The following is a 26227-nucleotide window of genomic DNA, read 5'->3' as shown; positions in this document are numbered from 1 at the left end:
ATTTTGATGCCGTTTTACTGCGTTCTTGCACAGCAGACAGCCGTGAATGCATGTCACCCTCCCGTGCCTTCCTCCGTTGAGGTGACAATAGAACTACGCAGAAAACCGTCCTGAGGACGAGCATGTGCATGTTGTTTATTTTGACTGCGTAGACTTCTGAACCATTCGTGAATTTTAGCCATTCCTGTTCATGCATGACTCACATGCCCACGTTCTGTTCGTCAAGTCAGAAGTTACTGACTGGATGAACAGAATGTGGGCACACAGCAATTATTTTACTGGCTAAATTAAGCCCTTTGATATAGCAGGCGTAAATTATAATAATAAAATGGCCTAGATAACTAAAGGGGGTGTAATGATAAGCATAGTAGATACTATCTACAAATGCTTTTTGAAAGGTTAGCTGTCATAAGAAGAAAGCATATTTCAACAAGCTTATCTAACTAGTCATTTTAGAATAATCCTCTTTGTCACACTTGGACTGTAAATTAGATTACTGATGAATGAAACCATAGTTTATGGTAATTACTTTGCTAAATAAGAATCTGTGATGGCTGGCCTTACTCTGCACTCATTCAAAGTCATGTGGTCTTGTCCCATGTTCAGAATCAGAGGTCAGAAGTCACATAAAAGCAGCTCTTAATGCTCCTATGACTTTGGCATCTTGCTCCAGTTTAGCATCTTCTTACCTGCACACAGACTAAAGTTAAGTTTTCCCAAAGAATTGTTCATTACATTCTTGCTCTGGGTTTTTCCCAACACAATGACAAGTTAAGTAACCCCGATAACCAATTTAGCACCCCACTTTATCCATTAAAAAGTTAAAGTCTCTTGCCAGAAGTAGGTAGGCTGACATCATTGGCAAATACTTACAGCCCCGAGACATAAACTATAGCTGGATAAGAGAGGGGAAAAAAAAGTGACCTAAGGGACTCAGAGCATGGCATAGTTATTTCCAGCACCTGAGGAACGTCTCACCTCAGGGCTTGTCATGCACAGCAGGGTCTAAGCTTTACAGGGAATTGGACTGGAAAAAAAAAATCCACTCAGCTCCAGTCTTGACTCCTGTGGGCACAAAAACTAGCCAGGGAAGCGTATGCTGAAATTAGGGTAAGAAAAAGAAAAGCAATGTATTTCAGCAAGTGCAGGGTGGAATACAAGTGTAAACTGACCAGCGAATTGAAGCTCAAGATTCACACAGAAAGCTTCTTCTTTTTTTTTTTTTTAAAGATAGTGTACATGTACCTCTCACTCGCCCTTAAAGCCTGCAGTAATCTGCACTCTATCTTCATTCTTGACTCACCACAGTGTCTTTGGAGGCAGAACATTTACAGAGGTTCTGGGTGTCCAAAACCAAATAGAATGAGTTGCAAATAGCTTTAAAATATGAGTTTAGACGTGCACGTTATCTGCTTTTTATACACAAGTTAGTGAATTTACAGAAGGAAAAAAACAACAAAAACAACAGCAGAAGTCTGAGAATAAGTCAAGTATTATGTCTGGTATAGGCTATCCTAAAAATGCCATCTTTATATATTCTTGTTGAACCTGAACGTGGCTATTGTGATGATTAAAAGGAAGGCTGTTAAAAAGAAAAACATCATCACAAGAAGCTCCAAAGACCGAAAGAACGCACAGAGCTCAGTTATTCCTCTTCCTCCAGCTAACTTTGAGGCTGTTCCATCAGCAGACGCTAGGAGCTGTCCGCGGTGCTGAATCCTCGGCTTCCTTTTTCTCTCCCCCCCCCCCCCCCCCCCCCCCCCCTTCCTCTCCATGTGCCGATAGCTCACACAGCCAGCAATCCGCTTACTGAGCGTCCAAATTAAAGAGGGACCTCCGCATTTCACTTGATTATTCTCGACGGTCTTCAGTCGGAGAATTATTGAGGAAGTGCGAGAGCATCCCGCGAGCCTTTGTTTAAAGTCCTCGCCTTGCTTGTTTTTATTCTTTTTTTGTTTTTCCTCCCCTGGAAGTATTCTTCTTCTTAACACAAGGACGTGCTCCGTAGATACGCGAAGAGCGACCTCGACTTTAGTAGACATGTGCGTGAAACAAGGCTGCCAATTTCAGACCCTCTGCACGGTTTTGCTTCTCGCCGCCGCCGTGGCCGAAATCCACGGGCAAGGTAAGAACTTGCGTCTTGGTGCTTTTGTACTTTTCTGGAATTTTAGTTTTTTTCACCCCTCCTTTCCTCTGTCGGCTAAAAAGCGAAGGCAGAGTTTAATGACACCGGGCTCACGATTCTCAGATCTACAAGTGTGATACAAGTGTTAATGTTTCCAGTGACTCGTTATCATTGTTAAGTTTATGACGTACTGTACTACAGCACTGCTGGGGCTAAAAGTTGCGAGAGGATAGTCCTGTTTGTTTTCTCTATTATACACTGTAAACTACCGAAAGAAGGAAATGGAATCTGAATTTAAAGCGAGAGGCAAATTAATGAAACCCAACAGTTGCAAACAAAGCGTGGTGAATTAGAAGTTATGGCGCATCACTGGAGAAATGCGTTTAACAGTCAGTTACATAACAATAGGCTGTCCAGCACAACTTACACAAAATGGCTTTAATTTGTTCTAAAGAGAGACACACACATCCACGTGGCCACATAAATAGCATGGAAACAGCCTCTCTCCCCAGCTCAACCAACCACCACTACCACCACCAGGCAAGAGGAAAACTAAATAAGACAATCAGAAACTAAACACCAATAAATATGAACCTGAACCAATTGATCAATTTTCCAGCGGGATGTTTATTCGGTGGGAGTAAGCAGTCAGGAAGCGACTTGTTTGGGCGCTGAGGTCTGTGTGACAGACGGTGCTCGGTAATAAGACTCTAATCCTTGGGAATTGCTGAAGATTATTGACCAAGCTGTTTGACACAGATGAGTGCTTGTGGGAAGCTGCAACGGATTCATGCACAGTGGCCTTGTCCTAATTATTTCTCTAGTGTGGGCCTGCCCTCTCATCATCTATGCTTTCTGCTGGACACTATCTGTGTTTCTGCTTGTCTGCACAGCTTTACTGTCACCCCCCCCCCCCCCCCCCCCCTCTCTCTCTCTCACACACCCCTCTTTTGTGGAAATGATGTATATCTATTATTGTTCAAGTAACTGGATATGGACAAGAGCCACCACAGAAATAGTGAATGTTAAGTTTGCAACTCACAAAAAACACAAGACGAAAACAAATGCATATGAGTTTATTATAAAAGTAGGATTTCTGGATGTTATTTTGCCATTTTTATCTAATGCGAGCAACATCTAAAGTTCAAACAGATGCCGGCAAATCAAATGCCCCTGTCCATCCTCTTGTGACGAAGCCTTTTATGAAAGGTGCCTGTTTGGTGCTGAAAATGAACACATTCACGAGCAAATAGTGATTACTAAACAATGCAATAACTGCGAGAGTGAATTCATACTGCCTGGGCTGGTTCAGTCATTACATCTCAGCCCTTTGAAAACTGAGCTGCAATTCCACACCAGTGCCTGAAGCAATATTTTACACCATCAACAAAACATCAACTGATTGAATATCTAGTGGGAGAAAGGTGTGCTGTACGGGACAGCACAGACCTTTTTTGATTTTTATATAATAAGAGTTCAAATCCGGATCTTTTCGATACACCTGAAATACATTTAGAGCGTTTAAATCTTGATTAGCATGTGAATAAATACACACTCAGTGGTGGCGCACAGAACAATGCCGCTTTGAAAGATGTGTGAATTTTTGACTGTTTTCGGATTCACGATCGCACAGATCCCAGGCACACACCTGCTCTATTCGCCCGCTGCTCGAAACTCTAGGGAGAGTGAGAAATGCAGGGTGCATTATTTTTAGAGCAAAATAAAATTTAACAGCTTCCATTAGCTGCTGTTGCTTACCCAGCAAATGTTCACACTGTAGTAAACTCTCCAAGGTGGGGCATATCAATTTTTAATTCTTGAAAGTCGCCATTATCAGGAGTTTTGAATGCGTACTCAGTTACAGGAATGATTAACTTGTAGTTTTGAAGAGGTCCCAATCTCTCATTTGTGCTATGACTTGTTATTGTGAACTTGATTAATTTACCTTGCAGGGGGAACACAAAAACAACCATTCATTTTGTTGTCAAGTTTTTTGGAACCGTGCCATTATTTTCTCACCTGAACTGGATTTCTTTTTTTTTTTCCAAGAGAAAAATCAGTCTCAGGTATTTATTAATGAAACACTTTCATTTAATTTATGATTTTTGCTTGACTCTAATGTTTCAGTCAGTAGACGTAAAGATTGTAAAGATGTATAAAAAAGTCTTAATAATAATTACAGTATCAGTCCAAAGATATTTGTGCTGGCCTTCGAACAGCACTCAAATCATCCACCTACATATGTTATTTTGCAAAAGAATTACTCAGCCCTTTATTTCGTCACATTAATAAGGGGTGATTTGCAGAGAGAGACAGAGGGAGGAAGGCTAAAATTCAGAACCTCCCAGCTAATAAAAGCACCATTACCTGCAAAAACAACGAGGAAAGACTTCCCGTACAGCCCCTGTATATCTTATGCTGTTAATTAGGCACTTACTTTTAGTTTGTCCTCAAACATCTGCAGGAGTTCTGTGTGTACTCTGCATGGTTTCCTTACACTTACATATACACTTAGAAACCCATGCTTACATTTTCTTCATCTTAAACACAGACAAGCCGACACTGTGTTACGAAAAAGTCTCACTTCATAAATAGACAAGCAGAAAAAAATGTGTGAATCATATTGAATATAATTAAAATGCCATTTATGGGTTGCAATTTAAACATACTTTATAAACTACTGCATATGTGCCGTGAGAACAATACAAGAAGCAGCATTTTTCATCATATTTGTTGTCAAAGGGTAACAAGCCCTATGCAGTGCTCACTTACACTCTCTGCAGGATTTTGATTGCCTTAATACACAAGTCTGCTGGTCTGACTTGGATAGACAACAAGAAGGTAACAGCTTGAACTTTTATTCAGTGACAAATCAAATTTACCCTCCGATCGACAACGCGTTCTAGCGCTGGGTCAAATCTCATTGTAGGCCATGCAAGAAATGCTAGAGGAGTGCACTGCATACAAAGTCTAAGCAGCCAGAGAAAGAAGCCCACATGTGACAACCTCCTTTATCTACATTAAAAAAAGCCGGTCTGCTAAATCAAAATATACTAAAAAAGCATATTATATTTCGACTTGTTACAAAGTCATTACCAACAAAAACAAAGCAATAACTGAATTTTTTTCCGGGAGTATTCAAACAAGTATGCCTAATAAGATGCCAGCAGATGTTAAATAGCTCATTGTGCAGTCATTTAGTGTGCAAAGTTTCTGTTGGCCCTGGTGTGAAACTTAAAGTGTTACATAATTTAATGACATTCAGCTGAGCCTATTATCTTTATGCATGCACATTATCCCCGCCTGTTAATAATGATCTGTAGTGATCTGGGAGTTGCAGGAGATGTGTTTTATGTATTCTGAAGTTCATTAAATCAGTGGCGATCTCCTCCTGGCAGACAGAACTCTCATTGACACACCGCTGTTGATTTTAAGAATGTGTGTTGAATTCTGTAAATCTTTGTTGTTTGAAAATGTAATATTAAGTGTCACGAATCCTGTTGGTAAAACAGTTGTAGGCTGATAATAATATTATTCACTTTATGGGAGATTAGATAATGTAAAGCAACACCACTAACATTTACCCTGCTGTAGTCCCTAAAACTGATGTGTGTTATAAATGAAAATGTCTTTATTTGGTCTTAATAATGGATGAGATGCATATTAAAACCACCGCCAGATACCAAAATGTTGGACTCACAGGAAGGATGAAACACGTTTCCGTGCTTATGCTTTTGTGCTGACACCTGTTACCACTACAGCACAATGAAGCGCCTTTCATTTCAAGCAGTTTTTTTTTGTATGCACATTCAACTCGGTGGCAATTCTTCCTGTTTGTCATACTAATGGTACAGGTTACAGAACAAGCTTTCTGTCTTCCATTGTTGTATGTGTTGTTCTCATTCACATATTCACACAGTTTGCCAAGATCACGGTTATAAGGAGGCATAATTCTGCCTTTGGGTAGATTGCTGCTACGAGCGGGAAAAAATCAGAACATCCTATAATTCCAGGGGAGGTAACAGAAATCATTCAACACCTGTTTGTTGGATTGCCAGTTATTAACTTCATCAAGGGCTATTCAGCATCTGTGTGCTGTCATAATTAGTTTAACTTTCCCAAGGCCTGTCAATGGTAAATGAGAGTCATTATGCCAGAATGCCCCTCTTCAAGGCTTGGCGCCTGCTTGCCTGCCTCAGTCCCTCTCTGTGCCTGTCTCAGTCTCTTTCACTGCCTCCTAGGTGGAGCTCACAGCTTGGCTGAATGCGACTCATTTTCAACTCTTCATGTGCAAATGCCTTTCTCGCTCTGTGAGAATGTTCTATGCATCCTAATTTGACTCATTGCCTCATATATTTTCTTCCTCAAAAAGTGTGGAGCTTTATTTGTGAAAGGCAAATGGCTATTTTTGGAAGGATTTTTATTTTTGGGGGGGATTTCATCACCGTATTGCTGGGCTTCTTCTCCAACAGCTGGAGACTCATTTATAAAAATGCACTCAGATTTATACTTGTCTTAAGATCATTCCTGGTAGCGTGCTCATGTTTGATTCATGAAAGATGCTGAGCATAAAAAAACACCAAACCAAAAAACATTGGTTAAGCAGGTTTATGAATCGATAAATCTCAATCAACTTAAAGTGACAACAGCTGTCTTGCGATTTTTCCTGATGTAATACCTGCACGAATAAGGGTTTAGTGTGAAACAGCCATAAACCAAAACAGAAAAGCGAACTTCACGGAAGATGAGATTACAGCAATGGCAGAGGTAACGCTAGGTAACACATATTATTCAGTGGATTAAGTCGTGGGGTGACAAACAAAGCATAACACGTGGCTTGAGAGTCTGTCTTTGGTGTAGTGAATGGGTAGAAACACAAAACCGTGACTGATGTCTGTATGAGAATGAAGGACAGATACACAATCGCTTACATGAAGTCTTGACTTCAATGAAAGGGATGAGAGAGAAGTTCATCTGTTTAATTTGTCCTTAAGATCAAAACTGATTGTTAGATTGTTTAATAAATGAGGCCTTTCATATACCATGACTAACACTTCAAATCTAGATGAAAACTGTGTAAATGACTGGACGTGTTTTTAACGGCCCAGCTTCTTGTTACTGTGTGGTTAACACACCTTAGGCCAGGTTCTATTAATACTAAAAAGATTGGATTGGACTAATCTGTTCTAAATCTTAACCTGTGTAAAGCAATACGGTGGCACTAATGTGTTAGCTAAGAAAACAAATGTTGTCTGCCATACATTCACACTCACGTGTGTGTGTGTGTGTGTTTTGCTTTAATATTCATCAGCACTCACATACACCAGTTGTCACTTGGCCATTAAACAATTTAGCAACAGAACCAGTGCAGTTTAAGCACTGAGCAAAGCCGCTCTTTAGTCCTGTACAAGGAAATTAGCATTTACACACTAGCATGCTAAAAGAATACAGGCACAGTATTTACCAATTATTATTTATGCAATGCAATTTGATTTATCTATCTACATTACACAAAAGAATTAGCCCAAATTTAGTTACATGTAAATGTTCCATGTGATTTTATTACATAAGTACAATGAATATATTAAAATGATTAATTTAATTGCATCTGGTCAAATGAAATGCACAGGATTGGTATAAATTCAGTTAATACCAAACACATTATATTACAGTTTCCATTCTATCTATCTATCTATCTATCTATCTATCTATCTATCTATCTATCTATCTATCTATCTATCTATCTATCTATCTATCTATCTATCTATCTATCTATCTATCTATCTATCTATCTATCTACTAATTGTACATTACTAACCCACTATTTTTCACGCATACAGCATTACAGCTAACAGCAGCTGATTTCATTTCAGCCCCAATCAGATGCAATCTATCTATATGTCTATATTTTAGAGAGAAGACTGGCTTTTTTGCTGATAGCGTTTCACAGTCTGTTTGTTTAATCAGCCTGACAGTTTGGATAGACTTGAAATGGGTTCCTGCATCTAGATAATTATGTGAGAGGTTTTTTTTTTCTTAACACAATCACCTCTTAAGAGATTTCAGGTAACATTTTTACAGTGAAATTGTCAACACGTACCCTCAGCAAAGTAGTAGATGATTTGGGCAGGACCCTGCAGGAAACCGTACGGAGCTAATTTGGGGAAGGGGGATCCATGTCTAATTTATATCAAGTGAATAATAGTGCCCCTGTAGCAAAACTCTAAATGAAGAGATGTCGACCACTTTGTCAAGGCACTACATCGAAGGCTTACTTTGTACCTGTTTTGCCTTTGGCCTTGTGCCTTATCGATTTCGCCAGTTGTACACTGGGGGGTGGGGTGGATCGGTGGGCGCAATAGCAATAGCAACCACCAGGCCAAGCCTCCTTTCTGCACCTTTTTACGCTCTGCCTGGCTGTGTACACACCTCCCTAATCAGGACTGGCGTGTTTTGCGGCTGCAGTGGGGATGGCTCTCCGAAACGATTAGACCTGGGGACAGCTCCAGCTCTCTTCCCCTCTTCTCCACGCCAGATCCCATCTAGAAAGCATTTCATCTGTGGCAGTGGAAAGGCTTATGTAGGGTCGGAGAGTGCTGTGTGGAAAGCAGCAGCTAATAGGCTGTGTAATGTGTTTGGGGGAGTAGTTTTAGTATTCACAGTTAGTGCTGACCTCTGGCAGGCTGAGCCACCCCCACAGTAATTTCCTATGAAAAGATGTAATTGAATTCATCAGGATGAGTAAACATATTAGAAGGAGCGGAGAAAGATAACAATGTTGTGGATAGATCCAGGAAGAGGATAGTTGCTCACCAAGTAATTGAAAATAGTCATAGACAAACACAAGCAAAGAAAGTGTGCAGGACGTTGGGAAAAGTTACTGCATTTACGGTAGGGAATGATTTTGATTGCATTTTTACCTCTCTGTCATTTTAAGCACAAATACTCTCAACTGCCATTATAAGCTCACCCAAGCAGTTTTCCAGTGGAAATTAAATCCGTCAGTTTGAATCGCTGAGTGCTATAAAGTATCGCAGCCATGCATACATTTTAAAAATGTTATATGCGTGGTGACATCTCCAATACAGACAACACGGAGGAAAGGGCCACGTTTTGACTGTAAGCCTTTTGAGATATATTGAAGTCGTGTCCCAGAGGACCTTGTGTATAATTTACAGGTTCTAACATCGACCGACATCTTCAAGATATCGAACATTTTCGGTCCAAGCTGCTGCTTGGTGGTCAGGCAATTGGCTGTCAGTTATAAGGCAGTCATCTGCCTCTGGTTCTCTCTTGGTGATTGTGGTCGCTCTCATCTGTCAGAGCAGTAAGGCAGTCTTTAAAAAGAATACTCACCCTTAAAAATGGATTACTTAGCAGGGAACAGCCGGTGCTCTGTTAGACCATGTCATTGATTGCTGGACTATACTGTAGCCCTTAGCTGCAAAAGCAGGTTTGTGCATTTCTGACATTAGATGGTGTGTGAAATAGAAGGTTAGTAGCTTCCTAGTGGAAAAAGAAAAGCTTTGCAGACTCAACAATCCCCTTTACAGTGCATTCTGCATTCTGTTGCTTATCATGCATATTTGTGCTTCAGCTGCATTGGCATGGAATTTGGGACAAATGCTTAGTGAATCCCAGAATAATAGCTTTGGGCAATATAGTAAAATTTTCCAACAGCCATTGTGTAACTGTTGATTGCTGATGTATTTACAGAGGTGTGTGCACAGTGCAATCCTGCTAACGCCTCTGTTTGTATTAGCATGGACTGTAGGGCAGGTTGTTAGTTCAGAAATTTGTTGAACATGGGAATGGAGACTTTCATACTACTGCTTCACTTACCACAGGAGCCCAGTTCTACATGGCACTGCACTGGCTAGTCATTTACCAATCATATACATCAGTGTTTCTGTATAAACTTCAACTTATAGTCAACACAACAATAGAAGATACATGTTTTATTTTTAGAAATTGTGACCTACAAATTAATTTTGCAAGCTCATGAAACAGTAAATCCTTCAGCTTGTTTAGTTCAGGGATCCAAAAACAAAATAAAGGCAAGGCAAGGCAAGGCAAGTTTATTTGTATAGCACAATTCAACAACAAGGTGATTCAAAGTGCTTTACAGAGACATTAGAAACAAGAACAAATAAAAAGCATGATTTAAAATTGATTAAAACAAGCAAATAAACTAACTAACTAATTAACAAACAAACAAACAAACAAACAACAGTATATAAAATCAAAACAGATAAAATCAGAACAGTAGATAAAATCAGTAGTTAAATGTAAGTTTTGAAATTTAAGCTTAAAGTGTGGATTTGGTGCTTTATTCAAATGCAGCTGAGAACAGGTGAGTCTTCAACCTGGATTTAAATAAACTGAGTGTTTCAGCTGATCTGAGGCTTTCTGGGAGTTTGTTCCAGATATAAGGAGCATAAAAGCTGAATGCAGCTTCTCCGTGTCTGGTTCTGACTCTGGGAACTGATAAAAGACCGGATCCAGATGACCTGAGGGATCTGGATGGTTCATACTGGGTCAGGAGGTCATTGATGTATTTTGGTCCTAAACCATTCAGAGCTTTATAGGCCAGCATCAGAACTTTAAAGTCTATCCTCTGATGGACAGGCAGCCAGTGTAAGGACCTCAGAGCTGGACTGATGTGGTCCACTTTTTTGGTCTTAGTGAGGACTCGAGCAGCAGAGTTCTGAATGAGCTGTAGTTGTCTGACTGATTTTTTAGGTAGACCTGTAAAGATGCTGTTACAGTAATCAAGCCTACTAAAGATGAATGCATGGACTAGTTTTTCCAGGTCCTGTTGAGACATCAGATCTTTTATCCTTGATATATTCTTGAGGTGATAGTAAGCTGACTTTGTTATTGTCTTAATGTGTTTTTCTAAGTTTAGGTCTGCATCCATCACTACACCCAAATTTCTCGCCTGGTTTGTGGTTTTTAGATGTATAGATTGAAGTTCTCTGGTGACCTGTAATCGTTTTTCTTTGGCGCCAAAGACTATTACCTCAGTTTTGTTTTTGTTTAGCTGGAGAAAATTGTGGCACAACCAGTCATTGATTTCCTCAATGCATTTACCAAGAGCCTGTACAGGGCCTCGGTCTCCTGGTGACATTGTGATATATATTTGTGTGTCATCTGCATAGCTGTGGTAGTTTATTTTGTTGTTCTTTATAATCTGTGCCAGTGGGAGCATGTAGATGTTAAACAGAAGGGGTCCCAAGATGGAACCTTTGGGAACTCCACATGTGATACTTGTCTGCTCAGATGTGAAGTTACCTATTGATACAAAGTATTTCCTGTTTTCTACGTATGTTTTGAACCAGTTTAGTACAGTTCCTGAAAGACCTGTCCAGTTCTCCAGTCGTTTGAGTAATATGTTGTGGTCAACTGTATCAAATGCTGCACTGAGATCCAGTAAAACTAGGACTGACATTTTTCCACTGTCTGTATTCAGACATATGTCATTAAATACTTTGGTCAGAGCGGTTTCAGTGCTGTGGTTCTGTCTAAAACCTGACTGGAAGGCATCGTAGCAATTATTCTGTTTTAAGAAGTAACTGAGCTGTTGAGAAACTGCTTTTTCAATGATCTTACTTAAAAACGGGAGATTTGAGATCGGCCTGTAGTTGTTCATTTGTGTCTTGTCAAGATTGTCCTTTTTCAGTATAGGTTTGATTACAGCAGTTTTTAGTGATTCTGGAAACACACCTGATAATAAAGAAAAGTTGACGATCTGTAACAGGTCTGACTCTAAAGTCTTTGAGACCTTTTTGAAAAAACTTGTTGGCAGGACATCTAAACAGCAGGAGGAGGAGTTCAGTTGACCTAAGATGTCCTCCAGGTCTTTGCTGTTAATAGGTTGAAACTGTTTCATGGTGTTTAAACAGTTTTTTGGTGGACACAGTACATATCCTGGATCTGCTGTTGATGTACCAATTGCTTGTCTAATTTTTTGGATTTTTTCAGTGAAGAATTTGGCAAAGTCATTGCAGGCCATGGTCGAATGAAGTTCAGCTGCCACTGACACAGGGGGGTTTGTTAGCCTGTCAACTGTAGAAAATAAGACCCGAGCATTATGGCTGTTTTTAGTGATGATGTCAGAGAAGTAGGACCTCCTTGCACTCCTCAGTTGTAAATTATAATTGTGAAGTTTCTCTTTATAAATGTCATAATGAACCTGGAGGTTTGTTTTTCTCCATCTGCGCTCAGCTTTCCTACACTCTCTTTTTTCATTTTTCACCAGTGTGGAGTTTCTCCATGGAGACTTTTTCCTTCCAGAGATAACCTTCACCTTAATGGGAGCAATAGTGTCCATTACATTTAACATGTTAGCATTAAATAAATAGATAAATACAATAAAAACAAATTGTACCTGCATGTTAGAATTACCACAGTGGCAATGTTACCATACTAAATGCACACTGAGTGACTATTTTCACATCTCATTTCTTTTTTGTTAATCAGATTTTTTCTCCAAAGACATGAAATAATGAGTGTCCCATGTTATGTCTTTAAGTATTAAGCCTCAGATAATGTCCAGGCTACATGACTTCTCTGAAGTACCTGTTACATTTGTTTTTGTAAAAGAATGGGAAGTAGAATTCACCGCATTTGATTTGTTGGAGATTTCTCGGCTCAAATGGCATTAAGATGTCATTTCCCTCCATTCAACTGCTCGCGGTTCTGTTTTCGTTTTTTTGGCATGTTGATTTAGTGAATCCATTGTGTTTGCATTGAAATAGAAGTGTATTTAGAGGGATATGTCTATGTACATATTGTCATTGTTAAGTTAAGCCGTTTGCCTTCTAAATGTGGATTCCCTGATGCCCTATAAGGCCTGTGCTTTCATGCGATGTGAATCTTAAATTATTTAAATCCCTTAAACATAATTTATACCCTAATAAAATCTAACTCAGGCATAAAACTAATACCTGTAATCAGTTTTTAAACAAATGATGACTCCTTTTATCCAATTTTAAATGACGCTGATTGAAAAAAATTACCTCTGTGCCTTTTTTTATGCTTTCTTAGTATATTTGTTTAGTAGTTTTCTTTTTCTCTTTTGTAGTTTTTCTTCTGTGAATTTATCTTTATTTAATTTTTCATTTTGCATTAAGATGAAAAATTCCCTTTTGACTTGTCATTTGACCTAGACGTTTTTAACATAACCTAGTATCTTGGAGTGGAGTGTGTATTCAGTCCATGAGGCCTTGTCGTGTATTTTGAAAGATTAAATCTGAATTATTAAGGCAAAGAGAGACAGAAAGGGAAATCTAACAGTAGGCGATCAGCATTGCAATGACCAGACAAGACCTCACACATAGTGTATACACATAAAACCCAAAGTGCTCAAGGTCTGGCTGGGTGGGAATAAGCCAAATATTTTTATATCAGTTTTTGCAGTGCGCTCCCTTGTGATACAGTGTTAACAGCATTCCTTTTATGAGAACAGCTGTAAATTAACTGTAATCCAGATAACATCACATTTTCTGTCATGCTCTCATATAATAAAAACATAAAAGAAAAATCACCTGCTTCAAAAGATCCCATTGTGGAAGTGAGCTATTGAAATATACTGCAAAACAGTATTATCAGCCCAACCATGCTTGTAATGTAAATGTCATATGTATAACTATAGTTTGAATATTGCTACAATCAGATTGTTATGTCTTTTTACTTACTATCTCGATTTCTTAGCTCCTCTGGGAGCTTAGTGTGCTTGCCAGCCTTTTGGCTACAGGAAAATGAAAAAAATAAATAAAATTAATATAATGTGTATGAGTTTAACAAGTAGAATTTCTGCAAATGCAAATACTTTCAGTGACTTAACATTGCTTTATTGCAATCCTGTTCATACATGATTCTGCATCAGGCCTAGATGCTGACTGCTTTGTTGAATCAAACTTGCAACATGCAGACAGCAAGGCAGAGACTGAGGAAGAGAACTTCATATGCCAGGAACTTCGCAGAAAAATTTTAAACAAAAAAAAATTCTAGAAAACAGAGAAAGCACGGGCAGTAAACATGTAACAACGGGAATCAAACAGGCAGACACACAGCTGAAAAACAGATAAGGGAAGCAGGAAAAATAAGAAGATGCAGCTGGAGACACAAGCAGCAGGTCAAAAAAGCCAGTTAGGGGATGAGTCACAGGTGCTCAGGTTAGTGGAACAGTGTGGACACCAGGGGCTGAACGCTGAGCGCTTTATAAAGCTGACAAAAAGAATCTGTATGCACATTTTTTTATTTGCCCTTGTGAATGCACACAGTTTTTGTACACTGAGTACATTGTGGACAGGTTTATTAACTGAAGACATTTTGACATGTGTAAAAATAGTTATTGATGTGCAGATTCCTTTTGTGCACTCTGACTCACTCGGGCAGTTGAAAAGACTAGAAAAGGAATATAATTCTGAATAGTGAGATCTTTTCTGATGTTTTGATGCGCTGAATACTCTTTCATGTGCCACACGATGCACTTATTTGTCTACTATGCTGACAGGTTAGCCTTTGACTGCAGTTGTGCTAGCTAAAGCAGTTTGCAACATGTCAAACCTCTGATCATTCATCATGGTTGATACAATGAAGAAAATGTAACATGGTTGAAAACTTTAGCTGAAATGCCTGCTGAATGAGTCAAATGTTAGTTCCACTGCATCAGTCTAAAGTCATACCAGTTAATTATGAATATGTGGAGGGTCGACATTTATATGTCTACGTGTCTATATGACTACATACAACATTTCTCTACAGGGGAGAACGACTTTGAACTTCTTGACTTCCTTCTTGCTCAGCATCTTCCCAAAGTGCAATTAAAGGATTGAAAGATCCTCCATGATGGCATACAGGGAATCATGGGAGGAGAGAGGAAGCATAAGTTTGCATAATGAAAAGCACCCTATGGGTGAATCTTTTTGCTGCACCGGGGCAAGCACATAATGAGCTGTTACATATCTCAGATTCTCTGAATAAATACTCTTGGGCAGAATCTGGAAAGGGAAACAAAGCAGGGTTCATATTTTAAAAAACCTTCTAGTACAAAGAGTTGCCTCTGGTGAGAATATTAGAATTTTGACCTTTTCGAAGAATTCCCCTTAAGGTTGAGGTCGTCTTAAAGATAAAAGTTAATCACAAAGCATCTTAGTCCTGTAGAGAACTCCAAAGGTGAGACTATTGGAATTAGGAGTTGGCAGGAAGCCTTAGGAGACACTTAACAGCTTTTAATGCAATGGAGAAAATGCCAGAAAGACAAAGGATGAATGTTCTCTAAATATGAAATAATAGCAAGTAAATGAAATGCTCCAGATTAGTACCTAGAGGAATGTTTGTGGTCACTCTCAAAGATCTAGTCCAAATCTCTGATATGAAGCTACTTTGGGTTTTTCCCTTGCTACAAGGGGATGCCACAGCAAGTAGCTCCACATGTTTGAAAAAAAATTACCATGCCTGACTGGAATTGAACCAGCAACCTTTCACTTGTCAAAGTTCTGTATTAGCCACTCCACCACTGACAACACTTCCATAGCTGTCAAACAACCTTCCAAAATGATTAATACACATACATTGTGCCTGCCCCCATTTAAGTAGACGAGCTCTTGGCTGACCTTCTCTCTTGAATATCAACATCAGCAGCATAGAATTCAGTGAAGCCTGTTTTGCAGAAACAAAAATACCAAGATGCTTATCTGCAAGCAGCCTCGAAGAAGGGAAAGAAAATCCTCACACGGGGTATTTTTTTGAGTAACTATCCACGCTGCTACCAGCCACTCTCGCATAGCTCGCCGTTTCTATAGCTCTATTTTACATGGAATGTGCTTCCATAGCCACATATTTTTCACCATGACAAAAGGAGCAAAAAGGGAATTTGCAACACGCGAGTGCAACTCTTGAAGTAATCACTGGTTTAGACTCTCCAGTGCATACTGTCTTTCTCATTCTCTGTTTTTGTTCTTTTCTTTTTTCTCTTTTTGCATAGGTAGCTCTGCTTTTTTTTTTTTTGCTGACATTGAACTCATATATAGTGTAGCATAAAAGTCATATATTTCAATGTGAAGACTAGAACATCTTCAAAGAACAAAGCTGTTACAGCGTATCCTTTGCTTTCACACTAAGGATCGGGCCTTAGCTCCCCTGAGGTATAGCTGGTAATAAACAATTTGACAAGGAGGGCGCAAAACTGGGAGCAGAGTTACAAAGACATGGAGGAAAAATAAGGCAGAGTAATGGGAGATCCCCAACATCTATTTTCTTATATCAAATTTCGGATATCCCAGCTATTATTTGGCAATAGGGTTGGGGTAAGCAATAACAAAGACCGTGTTGAATTAGCAATGGGCAACATAACTAAAAGCTGAAAATGTCATTTCGTGCATGTACACAGCAGCAGGGCAGTTGGTAAATAGCCTTTCAATGTCAGCGGCCATTCCAGCTCGTAGGTGACATGTTTGCATTGAGCTGAATTTGTTGTTTACCCCTGTCATAGTTTCGCTTGGCGAGTAGACAAACCCAGAGGTTCTAGAAGGTTTTAGTAAAGCTGGAAAAAAAAAAAAATCTCATCACAAAAGTGCACCACTTGGCTCCAGTGCAATTACCCTCTGTAAATGAAGCTCAGTCTGTCCTGTGAGAAGCTTACCCTCTGTGCAGGCGGTTTGCACATACATTGTGTCAACAAAGTAGCACAGGCCTCTGTTTGGAAGGTGTGAGGCTGTTTACCTTTGTTGCTGTGTGGATTGATGAGGTAGCTCAGGCAGAGGCAGGGACATGATGTGAATAGTTGGTATATTACTGTGGAAAGAGGTGTTTCCCCTCAGAGGCGGCTAACTGAGTTTGACAAAGCTGTTTCTGCTGAGAGGCTGTAGGGACGCTCCCTGGCTCTGGTCCAGGGACCTGATACCTAAAACTCTGTGTAGATTCCAGATGAAAACCGTGTGTACGCATAGAGGCAGAAATGGGCAAAAGTATTCTATTCGTGTGATTTATTAAGCCGTGCGTGTGTTTGGTCCTCTTATAAATCTCAGTAATCTGGAAATAGTACACACGTGCACTAGCCTGGTTTCCATTCCCACAATAGATAGATGTGGATGCTCCTTGAATTAGTCATTTGTATGTAATAAATGCCATTTGCACCACATGCTATTAGACATGGTGCTGAAAACAACAGCAAAAAAGAAGAAGTGTGATTTCAGCAAATTGGAGACACTTGTGAAGTGGTGGTGGTGTTTTATCTGGTGGTTTTGAAATCACAAGCAGAACAAAAACTCAGGACAGGAAATAAAAGGCTTTAGCTTTGGAAGTTAAGGGCAAAGCTTTGAAATAAAAAAAGTTCAGCCCAATTATTTAAAATACAGATTCTGAATGAAAAATTGCAGATATTAATATGGGATTGTGAGTGCGTGTGACTATGTGTGTGAAAACAAGCAAACAAAATATATATTAAATGCAAGATCTGTGAAATTGCCTGTTTCAAGTTAAATTCTGTCTTGCTTTGCTTTTCCAATTCCACTTTAACAGGCTTGCCTTGCTTAAAAATATTTGTGTAAGAATGGTCTGAATTTTGTGTGAGATATGTACATTTGTACTGAGCTTTCTCCCTTCACAAATATCAGTTTATATCTGCCACAGTTTCTGTGCAGGATGTTCATACACACAGCCTCAGGAGCTCTCTCTCTCTTTAAGTATTACACGTTAGTCTAGAGACGATGTGATGCCTTACTAGCACGACGAATGTGGAATAATGATCTAATGGTTTGAGATCTGGGTTTTCTTTGTGTGTGTTTGTATTTTTAGGTTTTGGGAACAACTCTAGAAAGGTCTGCTTTTGAATAATAATCCACAATGTAACTGGAATATCAACCCTGGAACAAAAGCGAGATTGCTTCATTCCTTTCAGTCCATGCCTGTTTTTACTTGGTCACATCGATTTTTACTTCTTTTCGTGTGCAGCGGATTCCTTTTAAATTGGTCTTTCTTGTTAGATTATTGATTTATTCTGCTTTTGGTGATTTGGGATTGCCTGATGGTATTTGGATGGCATATAGCCATCCCTGTGGCCTTTATAGGGGACAAACCACAGTGGTTTCTGCATAGCTTTGACTGCCAGAAAAATTGGATTAAACGTCTGCTGTGATTTTGGAGTCATTTTATTCTGCTTCTTTTCCTTTCATTGTCTGTATGTGAGCTATGTCTTAGCATCCCTTGCCATTTCTGAGTGTGCTCTGTGCAACCTACCACTCTGTTGTTTTAACCTTCGAAACTCTTAACAAAGTTAACCACAGGCTTGACTTGAATGCACTCAACTGTAAAAGAAAGAGAAAGGTTACCCCTTAAACCACTGGGACTGATGAATGAGCATTTCCTACTACAGTCAGTTCAAATTCTAATAAAAAGAAATATACAGACTAATTGAGAGTCAAATTCGAGTTAAAACATAGGGATTTCAGGGATTAGATGGTTAATAGACACAAAATTAATGTCACTTTATATTGTAAAGTAAAGACTTTAGAGAGAACCCCAACAATCAGACAACCTGCTCTGAGCAAGAATTTGGCAATGGTGGGAAGGAAAACTCCCTTTTAAACCTCCAGCAGAACCAGAAACAGGGAAGGGCAGTCATCTACCGTGACCAGTTTGTGGGTGGGGTTGAGGGGAGGGAGACAGAATAAAGACTCACTGTGGAACAGAGCCAGAGATGAATAATAACCAATAATTAACTAATAATTAAATGTAATGCTGATTTTCTTTCCTTTATCAAAAAGGAAAGAAAGACAAATGGTACCAAATATTATTTATTGGGTACTTTGGGTAGTTAACACATATTGGATGTTGTTTAACAGAGTGTTTCAGATGTTTCACTGACTTAAATAAATGTTCTATAATGGCTTGTTGGAATGTTGAGGTTAAGATGTGTTAAATTTATCTTTGGTTGACATTTCACTCCTTTTAAAACATGCTGCATACACGGTTCAGTGAGGAGTGAGGAACCAGACGCAGGACACTGCAGGCAGTGTGCACAAAACCAAAGGCACCCTTTACAAGTTTTTCAATAAAGGTTACAAAAATAAGCCCGATAAAAGTAGGGAAGTGGTGGGAGCAGAGTCCAAATGAACAAGTACAACAAAAGGCAACAACAAATCCTGTGGTTAACACATCACACGCTGAGATAAACACAGACGAACCGAGGGCGCCGCATGGACTATAAATACACCAAACAAAGGAGGGAAGACAGGAAGTACTGACATTTGAGCTTTCAAAATACTACAGGAAACAAAACAACAAATAAAACAAAACACTGTTAACTCACTGGTGAGTGCAGCTTTCACACGCTTACTGTTTCAGTGTCATAATTTGTCTTTTTTCTTTCAAACACAACAACAAGGAAAAAGAAACACCATTACGTTACGCGTAACGTAACACTGTGTGTTTAACAGCTAAAACGGCAACGCATAGACAAACTATTTCAAAACACGAAATGTTTCTGTGGACAAAAAAAGAGAAAACACCCTTTTACCTTCTAAATAAACAAACACATTTTGAAATAGTCAATTTTCCTTTCCCTCGCAAAAATCTATTATGAGCAAAACGATCTGTGTGTCTTTACGGTTTGCTTTGAAGAAGCTAAAACAAAACTTATTGACCAAGCCACACACTGGCAGACAAAGCAGGTGTCATATTCAACCCTTTCATTGACTCATGAATGGATTCTCAGAAAAGAAGTGTTTTAATAGATCCTCGGGGGTGGGGGGAGAAAAAAAAAACCTAACCCAAAACACCAATCTGGCTGTTTCCATGGTGATATGAGTGTGGATTGTTAGCTTGCAGAAAGTAATTGCTGGAAGAAACTTTAGTTGAAATAAAGCGGATGCAAACAATAGTAAAAACATTAAGGAGCCCTCATCCTTTAATTAAAACATCTCATCAAAGCCGAAAAAGAAGTAGGCAGAGTAAAAAACATAATAACACGGCATACAAAAAGTATGGAACGATTGCTGGAGCAGAGTGGCATAAAAGGTTGTAACAAAACAAAAAAAAGGGTCAGTGCGTGCACACAGCAGACAGCTCTGCCATTACGCAAATGGATCTGGAAAGGCACTTCAGTATGTTTGCTCTTTGTCTCAGGCCGTCTGAGGATTTGGTGAGCTTGAAGACAAACAGCCCCTTGATCTGAAAGCTCAGAATCATGGAGAAGATACATCAAAGCCCGCTCCTTCTCTCTGAGACGCTTCCGTTAGAGTCAGGAAGATTGAGGGAAGGAAGGAGAGATAAAGGAGGAGGAGAACAGAGGGCAAAGTTTGTGTGTGTGTGTGTGTGTGTGTGTGCGCGCGCGCCTGTGTATGCAGTGTGTGTAATTAGGGTGTTTTTTTTCTGGTAAATGCGTAGGGTTGGAGATAGATCTGCTCAGAAAAGCAGCAGAAGTAAATCCCCCTATGTGGGTCTCGCATCCCCTCAGTCACACAGGCTTCACGGCCCCCTGTCAGACGCTGCGAGACAACATGAGGTCTGCTAAATGATGTGCGCAAATTAGAACTTGAAAATGATGCATCTGCTTCTTAAGTCAAGAAAGAAAAAAATAAAAATTGTGTAACGATTTCACCCGTTGCTAATATGAGTACGACAGCCACATTTGACTCACTTACATTAAAGTTTGAGAATTTCAACTTTGGAGGTTTTTCTGGCTTCATCAGCCAAATCAATAGCTGCAGCACATTTTGGAGAGCGTTGAAGAAAAGAAAATATTATCTCACATTAAGTTTATATTTTATAAAGCGTTTAGACCCTCGCAGGTTCTTGGCTATGCTTGGCATTCAGTTAATGATTAAGCAGAAAGCTGTCCTTCTGGCCTTTATGTGAAACACTTCCTGTGAGAGAAGCTTCTTGAATTAATTATGTTTGCCTAATGAATAATTAAGCCGGGGGAAAGATAATTTGGTGTTATGCAGTGAGCCAGGCCATTGTGCGTGTAGAGGAACCGGTGCTCTGTGTGCCGGGCTGATTTCACATTGGGAGTGTGAAATGAGAATTAGCAAACAATTTGCCTCCTGTTTCATCCTTCACCATGACTAAAACATCACTGCTGATTATGTCTTGACAAGTGTCAATACGGCACGCCTGTTTGTTAACTGTACCAGACACAGGTTGTTTACACAGCTCCATTGTTGTGCGTCTCAATCGGATCCTGCCGCTGATTCACAGTTGGAATGAAGGCAGACAAATACCACCGAGCCAGATTGTACAGTCGCATAAGTTGAGGCAATGTTTTAATGGCAGCAGACATAAATGGTCGTTAATAGCATCTTTTCTGTTGAGGGAAGACACAGATGATGATAGAGATTAAGCCAACAGAGAAGGCATTTAATTATCTAAGTCGTGCCAATTGTTACAGCTGAATAAAACATGGGTGAAGGGTTCTAAGATAGCACACAATCCTACAAGGCAGTAAGGTTTATAATGAGTTTTTCTCTCAAGACCCTAGTGTTGTTCCACATAATACATTTATGAGAGAAAATTTCATGACATTGTTTTTGGATTTTACTGACTTTTTACACACATTTTCTTCCACCTTTCTCTTGCAAAAATATAACACAATCTGTCAGCTGAAAGCAGCCTTCTTGAGGTTGTTTAATACTTTTGTAACACATTTCTAACTTTCACAGCTCATTTATTGATAACATATCAAATCAAGCAGAAGGAGAAATTGGAATGTGTTAAGGTATCCTTCTTTATAATACACACACCTAGCTTAGATACAGTGAAACAAGGCAAACACAGCTGACAGTTTCAATTTTGGTGCCCCCAGTGATTTATAGGCTCCATGAGTTAGAGAGAGAGAGGAAAAAAAGATAGAGGAACAGAAGGATATAGACACACACCCATTCTATCTCTTTGTCTCCTTTTCTCCCCCTCTTTATCCCTCCCTAGTTATAAAGACACGCCAAGAAATCATTGGCTCAACAGAGAAAGGGCAAATCCTCTTCAGCCAATTTAAATTCTCCTGTGCACACGGTACAGACTATTCCAAACTAATTAATAGACATGTCATGAATAAAAACACTTTGATTATGAAAAGAGGTTGCCCTCTGCCTCCTTTTAGGCTTGTCATTAGTATGAGGACACATGTGGTGAATGGCTCGAGTGTTGGTACCAGCAGACAGAGACAGCCACAGATGCCCTCTCTTGATTAAATTTTTCACTCCATGTTTTATTCAGCGCCGACTGCATGCACCCAGTACTGCGGTCTGTGATTAGCTCTACCTGTACCAACAGGAAAGCTGGGGCCAGAAGGACCAGGAGGGCAAAACCCATTCAAAGAGCAGGACACAAAGACATGTGACCCTGGAGCCCGCTCTCACACAGATGCACTTCATCACCCACTACCTTCCTGCTCTCAGTCAAAGTGACATACAGTACAGTCCTCCTGTTCTTTAGAACCTGCGCTCGCTTAGTTTTATTTATGTGGCTGCTGCTATGCACTGTGAAGTTGAACACTCATAAGAATAAATTAGCTCTTAGGAAGCAGCGGAAAACAGTTTGTCTACCGGGATCAATTAATAGTGAGTGTTTACATTATTTGCGTGACTCTTTTTCTTTGGGTTTTTGGTGACAATGACTTTGCTGTCCATCCATCCATCCATTCGCTTCCGCTTCTCCTTTTCAGGGGCGCTGGAGCCTATCCCAGCTGTCATAGGGTGAGAGGCGGGGTACACCCTGGACAGGTCGCCAGTCTGTCGCAGGGCCAACACACAGGGACAGACAAACATTCGCGCTCGCATTCACTCGCACATTCACACCTAATGGCAATTTGGACTTTCCAATTAACCTATTCCCACAAGCTGTGTGACTTTGCTGTGTGGATCCCAAATTGTTGCATTTATAAAAAAGCCTTTGAAATTCTTAATATCACTACTGCTACTACTACTGTTAATAATAAAAATAATAATGATAATCCTAGTTAATTAGTCACTGGTAACAATTGCCTTTGCAGGCGATTTTAGATATGCTGCTATTTATATTTAGATCTGAAATCTTGTTTTAAAAAACAAAAACCTGTTTGATCCTTATATGACAATAGTATAAGTATGACGCTACGTTGCGATGATTTACGGGGGTATTAGTTTTCAGAAGGGAAACATCACACACCATGTACAGTCAAGAATGGATGCATGTGGGAGTTGTTAGTGTTACACTTGGCTGCTTTATTGATTGTGTGGTAGTAGCGGAACATCAGAGGGACATGCATGGTCTCACAGCTGTTATGGATGACTCTGTGGTGCTGCATTTTGCACTGCAAAGAGGGTCTGCCTGTCAACATGTGGTCTTCAGCTCAGCTGACTTGTCCCAAAGGGGAAGCAAACCCCCTGCAGGAGCCATCTGTATCCTGGACAAGACTATCCATCATCCTCACTGCGGTGCTCAATTTAGGGGTTCTGTGCAGACAGCTCCGAGCGGCATTGAACAGCTTTACATGTACGTGTCGGTAATGAGAGCCCTTGAAACCTGCTCTCAAAGCCAGCCTCAAGGGCTAAAGGGAATCAATGAGTCAGTCCCCGAGGCTCAAACCACACCTATGTTTCATCTTACAGTGTTGTTCCAAATATGGGTTTCTGCAGTACACTGCGCAGCAACATTAATTAAGAGAGGAGGCAGATTAGTGTGTTTAGTATCGTACAGTATCATACAGCCATGGCATCTGGGTCAGTAAATCTCAAATAAGCTGTGGTATTTGAGTCTTGTGTGAAGATTTCACAGAAAATTGAATCTGTCACTGCAACTGTGGATTGGGATACATGGCATCTAAAACAAAAACACTTAGAATACCACAATACACCCAGGAAACTGCTGAAAGCAACCCTGAAACACTTTATCAGTCCATTTTTACAACTCCTCTGACTTGATTTCCCGGTTGCTCTAATGATCTATTCATGCTCTTTAATATTTTGATCAGAGCAATGGTTTCCTTGTGGCACCCCAGCACCATATTTCTTTTCTGTTGTTCTTGTGGAATTTACACAATGTTTGCATTTATTTTAGCAGTAATGCAGACTTATAGCTCCCATTCATTTGCATCCCAGGGGCAAAAAGCTATGTGGGGAAGGGAGGATTATATGCAGTTCTTAGAATTGCATTAACTCATGCTTGAGGGCTGCCTGCTGCAACCACAGAAAAATTCTTCTCATTAATTTCTATAACCTAGACTCCTCAGGTAACCTCCAGACAACAAGCTTGCTTGTTTAAACTTAGGATACCACTGGCCATTGCTAGGAAACAAATACACATATACATCAAACAATCAGCTCTGCCTTTGATGCGGTGCAGAACCAAGAAACTTTACTCAGAGCCCCTGAAGATCATGCCAGAGGTAAGAGCTGATTTCTTTTACAGTCATTCCAGTTTTATAGCATGATACACACCCCACAGAGAATTATTAATAATCTATTAAAGATCTGGACGAATCAATTTCAGCTCCCAGCACCAATGCACTTAAAATGGCTCTACAGTGTGTGATCTCAATCCAGGAAGGCTTTCAGTTGTAATGATTTATTTATGATGCATTTATTTATATTTGACTGAATCTTGGTTACAAACTATTAATGAAAGTCCGTCCACCACTGTGATGGATGCATGCAACCACACAACTGAGATACTTAGGTAATATTAATTTGGTCTTTTGTCTTATGTTTACGTTATGCTCTAAAGTTTCTGTGATCATAAGTTAATTAATTTGATATTTTGAGTTTACCTGTAATGCATGACAGCACTAAGCTATAGTCCAAATGGTGGCATAGACTTTCCTTTGCATTGTTTGTTATTTTATACAGGTATGTTATATTGATTATATTTCTGCTCTTTCTGAGTTACCTGACCTCCGCTCCAGTCCTTCCTGGTTTGGCTGAAAGAGGAGGCTGAGGGTGGAGCTGGTTTAAATGCAGAAGCCAATAAAGTGGAATGGACCATCTATTGTGATCATGCAGGGGGAATGGGGTTCTTCTTGAATGATGGTTATCTGTTATCTCTTTAGTTTTCACCTTTGGTGTGTATAATGGTTTATTCATTTGCTATATAACTGGAGCTGTTTCTCATTTGGGCAGGTCAGTTTGTTGAGTTATGTTTTTGTTAAGTGATTTTTGAGTAGCGGTCTGTTAAGTTAACCTCTTTTATGGGCCCACTTGGTTCTTAAAGACTTTATTTTTTGTTATTTTGAATTTTTGTAATCATCTTGTCCTTTTTGGGGGTATAATAAAACCCATTTTTTGAAGTTTACATTTGTGCCTGTGTGTTCCTGGCTGCTTGGTTCATGACAACCACGCTATAATTCCTTCATGCAACCCAGGGTAAGCTGTTGTGGTGTAATTGGTATACGTGCAGTCTGACACATAATGGCCGTGTCTTTTCACTGGGCGTAAAAAAAGAATAACCCCTTTTGAATTACGGGATGCAACAGTAGATCAGATTTCAAATGCATAGCTTTTGTGAACTGTAAATCACCTCGCATTAATAGTGTAGCACCCCGCTTTTCATACAGCTGCATCTTAAAAGAGCAAGATCTGTCAAAAGCTGTGCAGTTTTACTTTTTAAGCCAAAGCCCACGTGCACGAAATGTTCCAAAACCATTTAAATTCTGATTGCTTTTCCTCACCAAATATTTTGAGGTTAACCCTTGGAAAGAATGTAGCCTTGGGTAAACAACAACATTTGCAGCTGTACAAGAGAACGATGGAAGGTAGAAAACAAATGGAAAATGTCTACAAGTACAAAAAACTACAAAAGAGCCATTATTGTAGCATTCTTTCCATATATATCAAGAATACAAGAACACACTGTTTTTTTTTTCTTTTTCATAGCTTTTACTCATCAGCATAGTCCCGTATTTTTATTTCTGATCGCCCATCCAGTGGTAAATCCATGCTCTACTTTTGCCTTGTTTATCCTATTTTATTGATAGAGTGAATTAATAAGATCCTCTCTGATGTCCTCTGTCCACATCAAGATAATTTGAACCAGCATTACAATTTGAACTTTTAATAAGAAACTTTTTAGAAAACATCTTCCATCCCCCTGAATGCAGCATTTTCAGTTTCTACTATTGACTTT

General features: G+C 39.6%; 1 protein-coding gene across 2 annotated transcripts in view; it reads left to right on the top strand.

Moving 5' to 3' along the window:
• Window positions 1-1783: 1783 nt before the first annotated feature.
• The window catches only part of LOC147321277 (seizure protein 6 homolog), a 96211-nt gene continuing 71767 nt past the window's right edge, over window positions 1784-26227 (top strand). For both annotated transcript variants that reach the window (XM_086309638.1, XM_086309637.1), the window contains exon 1: window positions 1784-2125. In XM_086309638.1, coding sequence (XP_086165764.1) covers window positions 2041-2125 — 85 coding nt within the window. In that variant the 5' untranslated portion in view covers window positions 1784-2040. The remainder of the gene's footprint in view (window positions 2126-26227) is intronic.

Source organism: Aulonocara sp. 'chitande type north' Nkhata Bay, linkage group LG10, assembly GCF_057382095.1.
Source record: "Aulonocara sp. 'chitande type north' Nkhata Bay isolate Kocher_YH1m ecotype deep benthic linkage group LG10, A_spYH_male_GT1.1, whole genome shotgun sequence".
NCBI classification, from domain to species: Eukaryota; Metazoa; Chordata; class Actinopteri; order Cichliformes; family Cichlidae; genus Aulonocara; species Aulonocara sp. 'chitande type north' Nkhata Bay.
Note: the sequence above shows the minus strand (reverse complement) of the source record. Positions and strands in the feature narration are given on the sequence as shown.